Source organism: Rhincodon typus, chromosome 28, assembly GCF_021869965.1.
Source record: "Rhincodon typus isolate 14 chromosome 28, sRhiTyp1.1, whole genome shotgun sequence".
Lineage (NCBI taxonomy): Eukaryota > Metazoa > Chordata > Chondrichthyes > Orectolobiformes > Rhincodontidae > Rhincodon > Rhincodon typus.
In genome coordinates, this window is record NC_063359.1 from 39,491,724 (window position 1) to 39,507,774 (window position 16,051).

At 42.6% G+C, this 16,051-nt stretch overlaps 1 protein-coding gene across 1 annotated transcript in view; it reads right to left on the minus strand.

Annotated features, from left to right (window-relative positions):
* tbc1d13 (TBC1 domain family, member 13) overlaps positions 1-15,598 on the minus strand; it is a gene marked incomplete at its 5' end in the record, with an annotated part of 30,273 nt that extends 14,675 nt beyond the window's left edge. Inside the window, 8 exons of the mRNA XM_048613414.1 lie at positions 375-576; positions 2,020-2,179; positions 4,898-4,980; positions 7,725-7,824; positions 8,874-8,935; positions 11,581-11,621; positions 15,079-15,152; positions 15,570-15,598. Coding sequence (XP_048469371.1) covers positions 375-576; positions 2,020-2,179; positions 4,898-4,980; positions 7,725-7,824; positions 8,874-8,935; positions 11,581-11,621; positions 15,079-15,152; positions 15,570-15,598 — 751 coding nt within the window. The remainder of the gene's footprint in view (positions 1-374; positions 577-2,019; positions 2,180-4,897; positions 4,981-7,724; positions 7,825-8,873; positions 8,936-11,580; positions 11,622-15,078; positions 15,153-15,569) is intronic.
* Positions 15,599-16,051: the final 453 nt, after the last annotated feature.

Genomic DNA, 16,051 nt, shown 5'->3' on the forward strand with positions numbered 1-16,051 from the left:
AGGCCGGAAACATCAGCCTTTCTGCTCCTATGATGCTGCTTGGCCTGCTGTGTTCATCCAGCCCTGCACCTTGTTGTCTCGGATTCTCCAGCATCTGCAGTTCCTACTATCTCTTTACCAAGAGACTGGCGAGAAGGTGCAACATGACACCACAGAGAGGGAGAGATGCAAATAGTTTAGATGCATCTAGGGGAAAGCTACAAAAAGACACCAGACAGGAAGGAATTGAAGGAAAGGCTGGTGTGGGAACAGGTTGAATGCAAAAGAGAGATGGCAGGCAAGAAGAAAAGGAGAACTGTTTATCGCTGTCTGAGCTTGAGGCCCCTTGCAGTCTAGAGGTTTTTGTTGTTTGATAGGGAATCTCCAAACCTCACCCTTCCAGTCAGTGTTAGGGTCTGTTGCAAAGGTATAGTAAACTGGCCCCACGATCTCATTCATGCCCTGAACATAAGCAATTCCTGGATTCAGTTTGGCGTAGATGAAAAGAATTCTTTCGACCACCTCCCAGTGAGCCTCACAGCCGTTGGGAAGCACTTCGTATTCATTAGCTGATGTTGTCTTGCGAGGGGAGGAAACCTGTTCAAAGAAAGGATGGGGAGGGAATCAGCAACAGCGGGAAAAACAGAATAAAAACCATTGCAAGAGTGTGCAGGATGGGTGCTCCCCTGCAAATAATTGCAACAAAATTTGATAACAGCAGTGTAGGTCCCATCAAATATTTGGAATTGCAATTTTAAACCACTTAATGCTCAGTGTAAGAATATAGTTCTGATCACATTGTTTTAATATGAATGATGTTATATCAAGGCAGTGCTGTTATGGGAATGTCACTGGACTAATAATCCAGAGGCCAATAACATGAGCAGAGGGATCTGGGGATACAGATACACAATAAATTAGGTAGGAACACCAATAAATTAGGCAATAAAAAGAAATATAGCACTTTGATTGCTTTCCAGAGGGATTACAAAAGCTCAGAAGTTTTGTTAAATTTCGTAAAAACTTTAGATAGATCATACTAGAAAGCACTTTGGAAAGTTCTGATCTCCATATGACTAAAATGATTAGAAAAACACTGAAGATGCAAAAAGATTTACAACAATGATATAAATATGCTGAAAGGGCATAATTAACAAAAGGACCAAACAGGCTAAGCCTATTTTCTCTACAGTAAAAAAGGTGGAGGGATAACCAAAACATTTTAAAAGTTAAGACAAATTAGATGTGGATAAGGCATTTCCACTAAACAGTCATAATTATAAAATAGACACCAATTAATCCAAAGGGAATGAGGGGAAACGTCTTTTCCCAGAAAGCAGTGAGAAAGTGATCTCACTTTCATATGGAGTATGTGAGGTCAGTAGCATAGATGAACAAAAAGACATGCTGATAGGGGAGGAGGATGCAAGGTGGAAGAAAATTGGTGAAGAAATTATCAGCATCGACCAGCCAGGCTAGGGGTGCTAGAGACACAGTGGTAACGTCCCTACTTCGGAGCTCAGAGGGCCGGGCTCAATCGCCCCCCCACCCGCTCTAAAGATGTAGAATAACATCTCAGAGCAAGTTGACAAGAAAATATCTAGGCCAGCCGGGCTGAGTGGCCACAGCTGTCGTGCATATGTAATAAGTGCAGCCAGTTAGCTTTAAACAGTATACCAACAAATCTCACTTTTGGAGAGATCACAGACACAACATTGGAGAAAAATGACACTTTATATAACAAGCAGTAGGTTAGTAAGATTGAAGAGCCATTTCTGAAGAAGGGTCTAGGCCTGAAACGTCACCTGTCCTGCTCCTCTGATGATGCTTGGCCTGCTGTGTTCATCCAGCTCTACACCTTGTTATCTCGAAGAGCTAATGGGTTGTGTTCAACAACCTGCTCTGCAACCCAAGGGTCAGAAAATGCCCAAAGTTAAACTCAGCAAGAATTGGGCAAGGTAAATGGAGTTAATCACCAGACAGGCAAATTGCTGCTATTTAGTTATTAAAAGTAGGATTGCCCTACAATGAGGACCTTACGTTTGTAACGCCGCTCCGATTGTGTGCAACAGTCTGAGACTTCAGTGTGGTCTGCTCTACCCGCCTACGAAGCGTTTCAAACTCATTCTGGGGGTCCATGATCAAAAGACACGGGTAGTCAGTGGGACGCTGAAAAAATGCCATGTCTGGGTATAGGCGTCTAGGAGAAAGAAAACAAGTTAGGGTTGCAGGCAAGAGTAGAGCTAACTGTATACAAATTGGCACACATAGACAAGAGGGCAGTTCGGTGTGATAGAAATTTTCAATTTTACCCCACTGTTTACTTTCACCATCCTCCCTTCCCTACAAGCAAAACACAAGATTTATCAGAATAAGTGGGTTATATGGCGTTGTCACTGTCATTTCAACAACAACCAGCTATTTCAAGAATTGCAGCTCTTGGATTGAACTTTTTTTAATATCAAATGGCAAGCAGATTAAATTTTCCAAACACTGTCCCCTTGCATTGAGAAGAATATGCTTTTATTTATCCAAAACTAGAGAGGTAACAATCAGGTGAAGTACTGGTAGCTCTGGGTCTCGTATTGGCAACATGAATGGGAACTAGTGGTGTAATGGTACTGTCAATGGACTAATAATTGAGAAAACAGGCTAATGTTCTGGGGGTATGGGTTCGAATCCCACCACAGTGAATGGTGAGATCTGAATTCAATAAAAACCTAGGCTAACAGTGACCATGTTACCACTGTCAAAAACTTCTGGTTAACAAATTCAGGGATGGAAATCTGCCATCCCTACTCTGTCTGACCTACATCCAACTCCAGACCCAAAACAGCTTCCCTCTAGGCAACTGGGAATGGGCAATAAATGCTGGTCTAGTCAGGTGATGCCCAGATCCCATGAATGAAAAACGGGGCAAGTAGTGAGAGGTGATGAATTATGAACACGCAAGAAATGCACATATGTGGACATGACAGGAAAAAATTCCAGACTACTTAGAAAGTACAGAGGAATGGAACTGCACAACTGAAGTATTGAGTCCAATTACCTTTTTCTGCTTTGTACGATTCTGTAACTCAAGATACTACAACCCCTCCTTTGGCAAATTACCACTGCCTGCAATGGCTCAAGATTCATATCCATCACTTTGCTGGGTAAACCAGGAAATTCCAGCATTGATAATGTCATCCACATCTAGACAATGAATAACTAAAACAAGGACAAATCTTGCAAGCAAATGTCTCTTTTCCAGGCCCTTACTTCAAATGTTGAGTAAACCTGTGTTGGAGAAGTCAATGCCCACATCCCAATAACTATTAAAAAATATTTATAATATTTGGAGGATCCAAGGGATATCGGAAGACAAGATGGAGGTCGATACTGCGACGAATGGTGAGAGATCTAAATAGGCACATACACACAAAATTAAAATCTTTAAAATTCTGGATTTCAATCTAGTGGCATATGGGCGCTGGTTGTCTTCTGTGAAGGGATTTAAATATTAATTAGGTTAGTCATTGCAAACCATGACTTTTAAACCGTATGTATTGGATAACAACTGAGTGCTAAGCCTCCTAGAGTGTTAATGGATGTTTGCTGATACCACAGGGTTTTACAACATAAGAGTAAACCAAAAGCCATTAACTTTGACAGCATCTAGGATTAGCAAGGCTTTTTAAAAAAAAAATAAATTTAGTTCAAAAGCTTTTGGGTCAGTTCAAAGGAGACCTGACAGGGGTCAGATGCAAGTATAGTCTCTACTGGAGTAAAAGGTATTGTTCAGAGCAATTATGAAGGTAGGTCACCTCCATGAAGAGTGTAGTTTGTGAAAACTTCCAGACCAGGCGTGTTTCGTTTGAAACTTGCAATGGCTATTCAAGATGAGAAAGTCTAAGATCTAAGTTGTGTGTTCAAATTTCCAATAAAATTCAAAGAAAAGGTTTTGCAGTTCATAGGATAGGAACAAAAAGAAAACATTACATCAGGCCAGGGACAGGGAAGGAAAATTTCTCATTTTGATCAACTGAAAGGTGCTGGGAGCAGCTGAGATATTATCTTGCCGTGTGTTTTGACATTTTTCAAATGACGTTATATTTAGATAGATGGGTTTATTTTGTTTCTTCGTTTGTATAATCCACTTGTTTTATTGCTAAACTATATCTGTTGCCATACTTGCCTAAGTTTCAGTAAAAGGCCAACATGTCAATTCAAAAAAAATTCCAAATATGAATAATCAAGCCAAACTTTATTCTAGGTTCTGAACTTTCAGTAGCAACCTTCTTATAATCATAGAATCCTTATAGTGTGGAAGCAGGTCATTCGGCTCATCAAGTCAACACCACCCGTCTGAAGAGCATCCCACCCAGATCCACCCTAATCCAGCATTTCCCAAGGATAATCCACACATGCCAGGACACAATCCATCTAACCTGCATATCTTGGGACTGTTGGGGGAAGCCAGAGCACCTGCAGGAAATCCACACAGACACAGGGAGAATGTGCAAAATCCACACAGACACCTAAGGCTGGAATTGAGACCGGATCCACGGTGTTGTGAGGCAGCAGTGCTAACCACTGAGCCACCGTAACATCAGCTGCAATCATAATACATTCTTTACTGGTAAGAGTCAGAAGGATTAAGTAGCAAAGAATCATACAAAGTTGAGGCACAGATCAGCCAGGATATAAACAACTGACGGAACAGCCTCGAGAGACCGAACAGACCCCATCCTCATCCTAAATTCCAGACCAATTGCTAAATGAGGGAGCTTGCTATATCCAAATGGACTGCCAGGTTACACTGACATAAACAAAAACATTGAAGTGACTTAATGACTGCGAAGGTGCTTTGGAGGATGTCACACGTACACGAAAGGTGCTACATAATAATTTGCTTTTGTCATTTCTTTCTGCTTACCGAACATCTTTGTCCACTTGCAGGAGAATCTCGTTGTCCTTGAAGTACGTGTTCCATCGACTGTCAGGGTTTGGATTCAAGGGCTATTAAGGGCAAAGGAGAGATTAAATTGCAAAGTAATTTCACAGTGAGAAAGGTACAAGGTGGCATGGTGGCTCAGTGGTTAGCACTGCAGCCTCACAGCGCCAGGGTCCCAGGTTCGATTCCGGCCTCAGGCGACTGTGCGGAGTTTGCACATTCTCCCTGTGTCTGTGTGGGTTTCCTCCGGGTGCTCCGGTTTCCTCCCACAGTCCAAAGATGTGCAGGCTAGGTGGATTGGCCATGCTAAATTGCCTGTAGTGTTCAGGGGTGTGGGGGTTATAGGGGGATGGGTCTGGGTGGGATGCTCCAAGGGTCAGTGTGGACTTGTTGGGCCAAAGGGCCTGGTTCCACACTGTAGGGATTCTATGAAGGGAAAATTTGCCAGAAATTAATCACTATTCTCATAGAAGCAATTCCCACCACTCAATCTAGCCAGATCAATTAATTTTAAAACGGAGACTGATGGGTACATGAAGTTACAGATCAGCTATGATGTCACTGACTAAAGTTAAGACTTGAAGAGTTAAATGAACTCCTCCTGTCCACCCAAAACAACAACAACATACATTTGCCAGGTACCGTGGGCATTTTATAATGTTTAAAGTGCTTCACCTGAGCAACTTCAAACATGACAGGCACCTAAGGAAATATTGTATTAGAACAGGTGACTAAAAGGGTTTGGTCAGAAGGCGCTGCTCCGAAAGTTTGTGATTTCAAATAAACCTGTTGGGACTATAACCTGGTGTCGTGTGACTTCTGACTTTTAAGGAGAAGTAGGAAAGGCTAATGCTATGGGGACTTGGATTCAATCCACCACAGGAATGGGTGAAATTTAAATACGATTAATTAATAAATCTGGAATTGAAAGCCAATCTCAGTTTTATTGTCGCCACTGCTATCATTGATTGTCATAAAATGTCACCTGGTTCACTAATGTCCTTTAGGGAATCAAATCTGGCAACCTCACACACCCTTCCAGACACAGCAATGGGACTGATACACATGCCCTCTTAAATGGCCAAGCAAGCCACTCACTCAATTAAAGGCCAATTACAGACAGGCAACAAATAATGGCTTTACCAGCGGCATGTGTCGAAAAGAATTTAAAAAAAAATGTATAAAAACACAAACAGCCACAAGCCACTAATAGTTTCAACGAAGAGAACTCGGACACTGCTAAACGTTAGAGTGCGACAAGGCTGTGCAAACCTTTAAAAATAAGGATATGACCTCAGTTACTGAGTTATTGTTAGACTGAATGCCAGTGGTGGTCAGAGAGCATGGTGCTGACGGGTGAACAGGACTTGGGGTGGAGTTTGGATGTGGACAAGTTTTTAAAAATTAGGATTATTGCACAATGAAAGACATCTTTTAGCGACATATTATTCACATTTATTACTTTCTGCTTCCTTTCTTACATTGGATCACTTGCCCTTCATCTATCGCAGATTTTCCTTATTTTCCTCCCCCTTGTGTCCTGAAAAATCCTTTTTCCCTGGTTGTGTATATTAAATATCTGATATTTTTCAGTCTTTTTTTTAAAAAAGACGTTTGTGGAATGTGGGCGACAATGGCTTGGAGCAGCATTTATTGCTGATGTGAAGTTGAGAGTCAACCACATTGCTGTGGGTCTGGAGTCACGTGTAGGCCAGACCAGGTAAGGACAGAAGCTTCCTTCCCTTAGTGAACCAGATGGATTTTTACAACAATCCACAATAGTTTCATGATACCACTAAACTGTTAATTCCAGATTTTATTGAGCTCCAAGCAAAGGTCTTGCGAGCTAGGGTGCAGAGCAGATTTTGTGCTTGAGAGGCTGCACAGATTTTCCAGAGGCTTGGACTGGAACAATTCAGCATGGCTAGATTGGCTGGGTTTATTTTCCTTAGAGCAGAGAAGGTGCTTGGGGGGTGATGCTGATTGAAGTGTTTCAAGTTTGAGGAGCACAGATAAGGCAGTTGGGAGAAACTTTTCTCTTTAGGAGAGAGAGCAATAACCAGGGCACATAGGATTAGGTAAAGGACAGGAGACGTAGAGGGGTTTAAAAAAGAATGCTTTTAACCGGATGGAGGTGGGTATCCGAAACACACTATCTGAAAGTGTGTTACAGCAGGAATCATCACAATATTTAAATAAGCATACAAGGCTATGAGCCAAGTGCTGGAGAATGGGATTAGAATAGATAGATGCTTGATGACAGGCATGGACATGATGGGCCGAAGGGCCTCTTTCCTTTGTTGTAAAAACGTCTATAACGTGGAACCTTAGCATTCTGGCTCCTGCCACAGATGCTGCTGAGTCCATTCCTGAGCCAGCTTTTTTATTGTCAATTTCCAGAATGCTGCTTTTGATTTAACCACAGTGAAAGCCAGTTTAAAAAGCCCGATTTATCACACGAACATCATCCAATGTATTAAATCACCACTGCTGATGGGATCACACTTTGAGCAACACACATAGTCCCAGTCACGGGGTGAGTAGCAGAGTGTGGAAAGGAAGGAACGGGGAGGAAAAATTTATGAAATGTGGGGTGGATGCACAACAGGAATTTTAAACAATCCTAGCAATCCATCTGAAACTAACAACAGATTCAGTACAAGAGACAACAAGGTGCAGGGCTGGATGAACACAGCAGGCCAAGCAGCATCATAGGAGCAGAGAGGCTGACGTTTCGGTACTTGGAGCCAACACATCTAAAGCTTATCACTGTTGAAATTGCTTGACAGAAAGGAGGAAGGAAACTCACATGATCTTCTAGCGTGACATCCTCTCTGATAAAGCCCAGATTTGCTTTGGCGATCCCAGGCTGAATAATCATCTCCTTCAAGAACTGTGCATATATCTCCCTGCAATTGAATAAACCACTCGAGGTCAGGTTAAGTCCAAGCAGGTTCAGATTCTAGCAGCTCCGACAGAACACACTGCCGACAGACTCCTGACACCAAAATAAACACCCAGTGGCCACTCTGCCTCCCATCCTGCCTCATTCTGCAGAGAAGGTAATAAAGAAAATTGCAATATATGTCAGAGCTTGCACTCTAATATTATGTTCTACCCACCATACCTTCAGCATGGAATTACGTCTCACAAACTAGTCTGTTTAATAAATCTTGCTCAATTAGTCAAAAGGTTCATTGCAAATATCTCAGAATTGGCAGACAAATGCTCAAATTAAGTTTTTAACTAGATAACAAATAATTAGGAAACAATATTTTAAATTCTTATAGCACATCAGTACTGCAAGCAGACGCCTCAAAAACTAATCCTTTTCATTGTGAGACAGTGTTAGTCTTACAGGGGACTGTGTATACTAGCATACTGTTACTGATAGACATTGGAAATAAAGTGAAAACCTCTAATAATGTTTGGGGGCTGATGTTTGGGTAGCGTCCCTATCACTGAGCCAGAAGGTCTGGGTTCAAGTCCCACCGATTCCAGAGGTGTGTCATAGCTCAACAACAAGGGTCACCGGACTCGAAACGTTAACTGTTTTTTTCCTTCACAGATGCTGCCAAACCTGCTGAGCTTTTCCAGCAACTTCTGTTTTTGTTCCTGATTCACAGCATCAGCAGTTCTTTCGGTTTTTATTTAATGTGTCATAGCTCACCCGAACACAATGTTTAAAAAAAAACAAATCCTTGTGTGGAGACAGCGCCTTTGGGTTGTGTATTGTGGAAAGTCTAATAGTGTTTGGGTCGGGGATGATGAGAATGGGTGCAGAGTTCCATGTGGTTTCGGAAGAGGGTTTAAGGCTCCCTCACTCTTCATCACCCTCAAACGACAGAATGAAAAGTTCAGCCTTGAGACTTAATCTCTCCCTGCGCCCCCATCATCAAACCAAATAGTTGGTCCTGGTGGAGTCACCCAGAGACACCAACAGAAAATGGTTTCTTACCTCTGCTTCTTCAGGAAGGAGCTCCACTGGGCCTGCTCGGTGGGAAGATAATTGAGGAGGATCTGGGGAAAGACAAGAAACCGTGGGTTTTAAAAGAAGTTAAACAGAGCAAAGCAATGACTCGTTACTGTCTAATGCACTGATAACAAGCCATTAGGCTTAACTGTCCCACAGAGGTGTTTACATACCACACCAACCATTTCCCAATCCTCTTCATCTCATCCTTTTGTCCACGTTTATGTTGCACACCCTTCAATACATTTACAGTAGCAAATTCCACATTCTCACTATTGCCTGGGTAAAGATTCCTCCGATTGGATTGATTGCCGACCATCTCATAGCTATGATCCAGAGTTGATTTTTCCCAAAAAATGGAAACATCTATTTTAACCCTATCAATTCTCTTCATAATTTTAAAGACTCTATCACACTGCCCCTCAGCTTTCTCTTTTCTAGAAGTGTAACCAGCATGCTGTTCAGTTTTACTTAATAGCTGTAGATCCTAAATTCTGGTACCCTCGTAACTTATATTGTTGATCATCCAACTCAATGGCCTGTTTCCCCCCCGCCAATATTCTTTGAACCCTTTAGTCTCAAGCGCTATATCCAACTTCTTCTTGAAATCATACAATGATTTGACTTGAATTGCTTTGTGTCCACAGGCTCACCACTCTCTGGGATTGAAATTTCTCAATCTGTCCTAAATGACTTACCTCATATCCTTACACTGTGACCCCTGGTCTGGAGTCTCCCCCCACCATTGGGAAGATTCTTCCTGCACCTACCCTGTCCAGTCCTGTTAGAATTTTATAGGTTCATACAGTCATACAGCATGGAAACAGACCCCTTGATCCAGCCAATCCACGCCAACCATAATCCCAAACTAAACTAGTCCCACCTGCCTGTGCTTGGCCCATATCCCTCCAAACATTTCCTATTCATGTACTTATCTAAATGTCTTTTAAATGTTGTAACGTTACCCCCATCCACCACTTCCTCTGGCTGTTCATTCCACACACGGAACCACTCTGTCAAAAACCTGTCCCTATTTCCTTTTTAATCTTTCTTCTCTCATCTTAAAGATATGTCCTCTGGTTTTGAACTCCCCCACGCTTCTTCCCTGTGGTTATCAGACTTTTTAACGGACCTCTTTAATGCTGATTTCGCTCTGCACCCTCTCAGCACCTGTAACATTGTATCCTGCACTCTGTTCTGTTACCCTTATACACTTGTATAGTATGACCTACCTTCTATGAGATAACCCCTCATTTCTTCTGAACTCCAGTGAATATAGTCCTAACCAATTCAACTTCTCATGTCAGCCCTGCCATCCCAGGAATCAGTATGGTAAAACTTTGCTGCACTTGATCTATTGAAGAACATTCTTTTTCAGATAAGATAACCACAATACTCCAGGTACGGCCTCACCAAGACCCTATATAATTGCAGCAAAATGTCCCTGCTCCTGCACTCAAATGCTTTCACTATGAAGGCCAACATACCACTTGCCTTCTTCAACATCTGCATGCCTACCCGGTGTACAAGGACACTCAGGTCTCATTGCGTATCTCTCTCTCTCTCTATTTAGAGCCAGATAATAATCTACCTCCTGTTTTACTACTAATTTATCCACGTTAAATTGCATCTGCCCACTCTCTCAGCTTGTCCAAATCACATTGAAGTATCTCTGCATCTTCCTCACAGCTCACCCTCCAGCCCAGCTTTGTAATATCTCCAAATTTGCAGATGACGCATTTAGTTTCCTCTGTGGTGAGGGGTGGGGGGAGGCAGGAGAGGAGGAACTGAGAGAGGGAAGGCGTGTTTGTTAGTCTGGGAACACAGAGCAAGTCAGAACTCCACAGTGGACACTTCTCCCTCACAGCTCATGGCCTCAAGATTTCAGCTCATGGCTCGACTTCGGGTCCCTCAACCAAGACCTAGTCTTAACCTATAAAAGATCTAACATCACTTGTTCATTTTGGTACACTTTGTCTCTACACTAATGAGAAGGATCATAGCTGCCTTCTTAATCTTCACAACTTCTACAGTCACCATGTGACTTTTTGTAAAGGCCTAGATCCCTATTCCCACACACAGGCCTCTAGGCAATTACAGATGGACAATAAATGCTGGTCTAGCCAACAATGGCCTCATCCCATGAATGAATAATAAAACAAATTAAAAGGTACCATGTATTTTAGAAAGGGGTTGTATAAAATATTACTGAGATAGTCACCTGGTTTCACAGCATCAAATGTCTGACCCAGGTAAACTGGCAAGACTCTTTTCATCCGCTACAGCTCAAAACTTTGCCAAACATGTCCAATTCCCATGAAACAGATTACACACAGTTCCACTCTCACTGACACATCTCTTCCGCATACTCAGAGCTCAATAACAGTATTACAGCAAGAAACTCAGTTTAGTCTCAGGCTGCCAACCCTCAGCGAATGCCCTGGAGTCTCCAGGGTGTGAAGGATTAATCTCTTGGAAACTGCTGTAAGCAATATCCGGGACAGAAATCACGAGGGCACTGAAAGGAAAATGTGTTTTATTTATTTAATTTGAACCCTCCAGTCTATATAGTTACAAAAACATCAAGAATTCAAAAGAATTTGATTTATTGGATGTCAGATCACATGATGAAACCTCCAGGGCTATGCCCAGACAGAGTTGGTAACCCAAATTGTCTCAAAGGAAAACGCACCTTCCAACAAAGTGAACGCAGCCCCCCTTCAGATGGGATCCCTGTGGGTAGAAATGAGGAAAAGATCAGATAAATGCAAAACACTGAAGAGAGAGCGTGAGAGCGGGAGTGAAAAAGAGCAAAAAGAGAGACTGAGCAAGCACGTGCAGAGTTAATGTTTTGCGTCTGACATGACATTTTGCAGCACACTTCTTCAAAGATCAAGCTCCCAAGCAGTAAATTTGACAACCACAAAAATAATTGCTACATTTATTCCATGATCAAACTGTGACATTTTCCTCAATAGGCCAACCTTACAAATCACCTGTATACACAATGAGTCTGTCAGAGATTGTGTCCTCCTAAGACACTGATCCATGACCTCGACATTCCAGAAATTACACACTTCCCATATGACAGTTCTCAGACAGAAAGATAACGCCGTTAATCTTGAGTGGGGATCGAATTGCAACACGAAATGCAAAACAAAACACATGAAAAATTATACAAGTAGGAGATAAAATATTCCTGTTAATATTCCAATTTCTTCTGGAAAGTGTCAGATCCATTGTGGACTTGATCAACTGTTTTACAGACAGGATTTTTCAATAAAAGTTGTGTTTTTTTGTTGCTATTAAATTACAGGAAGGTCATATGAACACATCGATAAAGGAGGGAAGGTCATTCAGCCTCTCAAGCTAAGGTCATGGCTGATCTGACTGCAACTTCAAATCCACATTCCTGCCTACCCCTAATAAACCTTTCCATCCCTCGTTTAACAAGAATCTCTCTACCCTGCCTTAAGAGGCAGAGTGGTGAGGCAATGCATTCTCATACAGCTAGTGAATCTAGAATGCACTGCAAAATATGGTAGAGGTGTCCAATTGAAACATTCAAAAGGGAGTTAGATTGTTGAGGTTGGTTGGCTCGCCGAGCTGGTTTGTTGTTCCGCAGACGTTGCGTTACGGTGCTGGGTAACATCCTCAGCGCAGCCTATGATGAAGCATCTGTGTGTTTTCCTGCCTGGTTTTTAAACTCTGGGGTCCGTTGCGATGGATTGCCTGTCCATGTGGATTGAGATGAGTGAGTATTGGTCGTGTCACTCATCTCAATCCACATGGACAAGGAGAACCACGACTTCGACTGGGACAACACCAAGATCCTGGGACAGGCTAGGCAGAGACAAGCACGAGAATTCCTAGAAGCATGGCACTCCACGAAGCAGGCTATTGATAAACATGTTGAACTCGACCCCATATACATTCCACTGTAGAGGAAACCCGGAAGTGAGGCAATCCGTCGCAACGGACCCCAGAGTTTAAAAACCAGGCGGGAAAACGCACCGACGCTTCATCAGAGGCTGCACTGAGGATGTTACCCAATGTGGTAACGAAACATCTGCAGAACAGCAAACCAGCTCGGCAAGCCAACCAACCTCAACACTCACAACTACAGATCTATTCCAAAACCTTAGGGAGTTAGATTGTTATTTAAAACATAAACAGGAGAAAAGGGGAGAATGGAACCAGGTGAAATGCTCACACAGGGAGCTGGTGAGTTAATAGTGGGGAATACTGGAATGGCAGAGATGCTAAATTAATACTTTGCCTCAGTTTTTACAGTGGAGGACAATAGTACCATTCCTATTGGAACGGGCACGTCAGAGGCAATAGAAAGGGTAGAACTTAGACCAATCAACATCAATAGGGAAAAAATACTCAGCAAACTATTAGGATTGAGAGTAGACAAGTCCCCCAGGCCTGATGGCCTACATCCTAGGGTATTAAAGGAAGTGGCATCAGAGATAGTGGATCCATTGGTTACAATATTCCAAAATTTCCTGAATGCAGGAAAGGTTCCGATGGATTGGAAAAATGCTAATGTATCGCCCTTACTCAAAAAGGCAGGGAGGCAATATGTGGGAAATTACAGACCAGTTAACTTAATATCTGTTGTGGGCAAAGTGTGAGAATCGATTATCAAGGAGGCAATATTAGGACATTTGGAAAGTCAAAACACCCTCTAGCAGAGTCAGCATGGTTTTATGAAGGGCAAATCATGTTTGACTAATTTGCTAGAGTCCTTCGACGATGTAACAAGTAAAGTGAATAATGGGGATCCTGTAGATGTAATATATCTGGACTTCCAGAAGGCATTTAATAAGATGCTGCACAACAGGTTAATTCACAAAGTTGGATCACATGGGAATTAGGGGTAATATATTAGTTTGGATAGCGGACTGGCTGATGGACAGAAGACAAAGTTGAGATAAATGAGTTTTTTTCAGGATGGCATGAAGTAACATGTGGGTGGCACAGGGTTTGGTCATCGGACCCCAGTTATTTACAATCTACATTAATGACTTGGATACAGGGATATAAGGCTCTATAGCCAAATTTGGGGATGACAAAAATAGGCGGGACAATAAATAGCAACGAGAAAATAAGAACCTTACAAATGGATATAGATAGGTTAGGAGAGTGGGCCAAAACGTGGCAGATGGAGTTTAACATGGACAAGTGAGAGATCATGCATTTTGGTCAGAAAAATGGGAACATGACCTATTATCTAAATGGGGAGGGACTTCAGGGTGGTCTGGTGCATAGGGATCTGTGTGTCCTTGTTCATGAGTCACAGAAAACTAGCATGCAGGTACAGCAGATAATAAAGAAAGCGAATGGAATGTTGGCTTTTATAGCTAAAAGAATAGAATATAAAAGGTAAGGAAGTATTGTTGCAACTATACAAGGCATTGGTGAGACTGCACCTGGAGTATTGTGCACAGTTTCAGTCCCCTTATTTGAGGAAAGATGTAATGGCATTGGAGGCAGTTCACTGGATTGATCCCAGAGATGGGGGGGTTTGTTGTATGAGGAGTGGTTGAACAATTCAGGCATGTACTCTTTTGAATTTAGAAGAATGAGTGGAGATCAAATTGAGGTATTTAAGATGATAAAACGTATGGATAAAATACATGTGGAGCAGACGCTCCCTCCTGTGGGACGTTCTAGGACGAGACGGTCACAGTCATTAGGGGTAGCAAATTTTAAAAAGCGAGGAGAAACTATTTCTCCCAAAGGGTTGTGAATCTGTGGAATTTGCTGGGACAGTAAGTAAATTTAAGGATTTTTAATTGGTAACAGGTTGAAGGGTTATGGGGAGAAGGCAAGAAAATGGGAGGGGAGCATATCAGCCATGATTGAATGGTGGAGCAGACCCGATGGGCCGAATTGCCTAATTCTGTCCCTATTTCTTACAAACTTATTATGGTGCAGACATTATGTGCTGAATGGCCTCCTTCTACACTATAATAGTCATTGAAATCTTTCAGGACTCAACATTACTCAATACCTCACTGCACCAGAAATGTCAGATGGTGAAAATAATTCCCTTTGAAAATGCATACCAATTCAAGAGTTGGTTCCATATCTTCAGCAGGAACATTCTACACATTTGTTTGTGGAACTTGCTACCCACTCTACAGAAGCTGATACTGAAATAAGGGAAAGCTCTCCTTACCATTGAAGCAAAGTTCCTGCAGCTTGGTAAGGCTGATCTTTGGTTCAGTCAGAGCAACTCTGAACTCTGCAATCCTGTAACAAAAGACAACACTCTATAAGAAAGTTCTTTTTCAACACACACCATATCAGCTGTCTGCACTGTGATTCACATGGAGTTTAAGATCAAAACCATTTGGCTGATTAAAAAACTTGCTCAATGGACAGATATAATGCTTATCAAAACAGAGCATTGAAGGCGGAAGCTCAACATTTGAAACAGCTTTTTGTTTTCTTTATTCATTCACAGGATGAGGGCGTCTCTGGCCAGGCAGCATTTATTGCCCATCCCTAATTGCCCAGAGGGCAGTTAAGAGTCAACCACGTTGCTGTGGGTCTGGAGTCACATGTAGACCAGACCAGGTAAGGATGGCAGTTTCCTTCCCTGGAGGACATTAGTGAACCAGATGGGTTTTTCCAACAATCAATTCACAGTCATCATTAGATTCTTACTTCCAGATATTTATTGAATTCAAATTCCATCATCTCCTGCGGCGGGATTTGAACCCGGGTCCCCAGAACATTATCTGGGTCTCTGGATTAACAGTCTAACGATAATACCACCAGGCCATCATCTCGCCATGTTGCTTAACCCTTGGTGGTATCCCTCCAACTTGCAAAGTTCCTGGCAAGAATTTCCACGTCCTACTAGCTCCCCCATTCTCCTTTACCCCACAGTCCAAACACTCTCTGCTACACCCACCAACGCTGTCCCCCATTCTCTCATCTGTGTGTCTCTATCGCTCTCGCTCTGAGCCCCACAAACTCCCCTGCTGTCTGTCCATTTCACCTTCACTGTCTGTCTGCCTGTCTGTCTGTCCCTCTCTCTCGGCCCACCCATCTCCCATTCTCTGCCTGTCTGTCTGTCCCTCTCTCTCGGCCCACCCATCTCCCATTCTCTGCCTGTCTGTCTGTCCCTCTCTCTCGGCCCACCC